The following is a 2,846-nucleotide window of genomic DNA, read 5'->3' as shown; positions in this document are numbered from 1 at the left end:
CTTACCGCCTCTGTTGCTACTATCCCTACACGCATTGAGGAAATGAAGAAAAAAGGAAGCCGATGTGGACGCCAACAATCAACAAATTAAAGAATACACTCATCAGAGGCAACATCAGCATGGTTGAGTGATAGTGGCAAATGCATTCCGTTATTATTCGTTTTTTTTACGTAAACGACATCCGTTAATTTGACTCATCACAAGGTTACTGAAATTAGTGCGCCGTATGTCGTCTTTTCCTTGTGACAAGCAAATATTAAAAAGGGCACAGTTGGGATCAGCAGTGATCTTTAAACCACTTAGTCTATGAAGTTATTTTTTTCTACTTAATTTACAAATCTCTGCAAAGTTGAGAAGACACCGTATATTGCACATAGTTCTCATCTTTGTCTCCATGCCTATAGTGTCTCGAAAGAGCTAACTACAAGCCAGCGTTTGCTTACGTCTGGTTTATTGTACAAGGGAGTCGGGAAAATTTAAGAGGTCAGTGTCGTCCTGGTTGACACATGGCTAAGAGTCCGAGATGCGTGATTACGATTGCAGTTGCCAGATCTCCGGCAAGCAACCTCATCAGCACACTGCACATGTTATCCGTAAAAGCCGTGGCCGTATCCTCCATAGCCAATTCCGTAACCACCGTATCCTCCGTGGCCCAGGCCGAGACCGTATCCGCCGTATCCATGCTTGATGACGGAGCCGTAGGAAAACACTCGTCCAACTGGGAAACCACGGTATCCGTAGCCTCCGTAGCCTCCGTAGCCACCAAAGCCGCCATAGCCACCGTATCCGCCGTAGCCGATGCCGCCGAAGCCGCCATAGAAGCCGGCCATGGCCGTGGCCAGCAAGGCAAAGAAGACGACAACCTGAAGATGCAAAAGCAAGAACAAAGATCGGAATTGACTACTGTATGTTTGACTGAACAGTGCGTACATTGATTGAGCACAATGTGTGGGCATCAGCGGACCATTATGTAACTTAGAAACGCAGCGCTCAACGGACGTTACTTTGTCGGCACTGCGTAAGCAGGTGCCGCCTCATGTGAGCTTCTTTCATTTATAGGCCCTATTTAGATGCGATCAGGCGGTGCACCACCTGGCTAATCGGGGTGTAAGCGTATAACGCGGAGTACTATTCGATCTAAAGGCAACGGAAGAAAAAGCATTGGCTCGGAGTAACAATACAATAAATTCCTATTATTCAAGCCTAAATTGTCCGACTCCGCACATGGATAGTGAGTGCATGCGCTCCGTGATTAAGAGAAAAAAAAAAGGGGGGGGGGAAGTAGTACTTAATTCTGCAACTTTTCACAATAAGGATTTTCGTAATCCTACCCTTTATGTTGTCCCAATTTCCGTTCGTGATTACATCAGATCATTACGTTCACACTCCCTTGTCATGGCGCACTCGCTACTACACACGCAGGAGGCGGAAGGAAATTGCTCGCCGCCGAGATTTAGGCAGCGGACCGCGACGGCAAGCAAGTACCGTGAGAGCGGTGCGCCAGCTAGCGACGCCGTGGATGGGCTTCTTTATAGCACGCTTGAAGATAGCTATCTGGGTGGCTCCTCTACTTTAATCTATTCTTGGTACGCTACGGAAGTAGCGGGCAATTGCTCGACCTATATTGTCTTTTCTGTGACTTAATCGAGGATGGCGCGGGCAAGCGGATGGGTGAGCTACTATAATCGCACGCATCAAAGTGTCACAGAAACCGAGGATGTTGTTCAGGATGCATATGTTTAAAAATATTTTGTGTGTTGCATTCATATTTTTTCCCGGTGCTTAGAGAGGTCAACAGTGAAAAAAGAAGATGCGAAATCTACATCGCGCATGCCATGATCACGTAAGATTGGTGCAAACTTTGACAGAAAGACAAAAAAACAAACAACAACATTCATGGTTTGAAAATGAAGAATGCACACCTTAAGGAGAGTTGGCTTGAGTGTGAAAACAACGCAAGACTTTACACTGAAAAAATACAACCGAAGGCGTGTTAGTTCATATCCATAAAGCATGTGGAATACCTCGCCTCAAGCTTTCCGTCTAAGGGCACGAAACACTCGCTGCGTCCACGCACCAACGTTATCATTTTGTGCTGTGAAACATTTCACCGGGTGATGCGGTGTCTCACGAAATAATAAAAGCATGAATAATCAAGCAATTCCCGGGATCTCACAGCCAACCTCAAGCAGTCGTGAATTTGGCTAGAAAGTCCAGGCAAAGGAAAACATGTCAGTTCCTCGGTTTCAATGGTAGCATTATGTGAGAAAAAGGGGTCACGAGATCTTGGAACAAATACACCAAGTACTGCGAGCTGTATTTGCTAGATTCAACAACACGCGGTCGCGGTCTCGCTAATCAACAGTTGTCAAGGGGCGTCGCAAAAATGCCTTTGGGATTTTTGCGTCGGCCCTCATGTTTCTCCGGACACTTCCTAGCTGCGCGAAAGTTGCGCTGTATGAAGAAACCTAGAAGGATTCTTAGACGCGGCATTTGGTAGATGCAAGCGATACGAGATATATATTTATGCGCAATAAACAAGAATCGCTTGAGCTGATGCAAGCGGTACACGTTGACCCTGGAACCGATCGATGCAGCTTAGCTTACCGTGGGCTTCATGTGTCGGGCTGTTGTGTTCCTGGTAACCGAAACGCTGTAAGCAAATGAGTGCACACAGAGCGTGCCTTGCACGCGCTATGCTTTTATACACCCTAGGTGTTCCTGGGCGGGGCTTCCTGTCGGGGTCGCTAGTGTGGCCACGCAACGGGGTCGTTCGTGTTACGATTTCCAGCATTCCTCGGAAAGAGAAACAGCTATGGTCGCTGCCTGCCTAATAACACTCCAGT

The 2,846-nt window shown here is 47.1% G+C and overlaps 1 protein-coding gene across 1 annotated transcript; it reads right to left on the bottom strand.

Annotated features, from left to right (window-relative positions):
• Positions 1-587: 587 nt before the first annotated feature.
• LOC142572230 (uncharacterized) lies at positions 588-2,619 on the bottom strand. Its single transcript, XM_075681235.1, has 2 exons — positions 2,608-2,619; positions 588-863 (listed from the first exon to the last, which is right to left on the bottom strand). Exons 1-2 carry the CDS (start codon positions 2,617-2,619, stop codon positions 588-590), a joined length of 288 nt encoding a protein of 95 aa, XP_075537350.1.
• Between the last annotated feature and the right edge of the window lie 227 nt (positions 2,620-2,846).

Source organism: Dermacentor variabilis, chromosome 1 (assembly GCF_050947875.1).
Source record: "Dermacentor variabilis isolate Ectoservices chromosome 1, ASM5094787v1, whole genome shotgun sequence".
NCBI classification, from domain to species: Eukaryota; Metazoa; Arthropoda; class Arachnida; order Ixodida; family Ixodidae; genus Dermacentor; species Dermacentor variabilis.
Note: the sequence above shows the minus strand (reverse complement) of the source record. Positions and strands in the feature narration are given on the sequence as shown.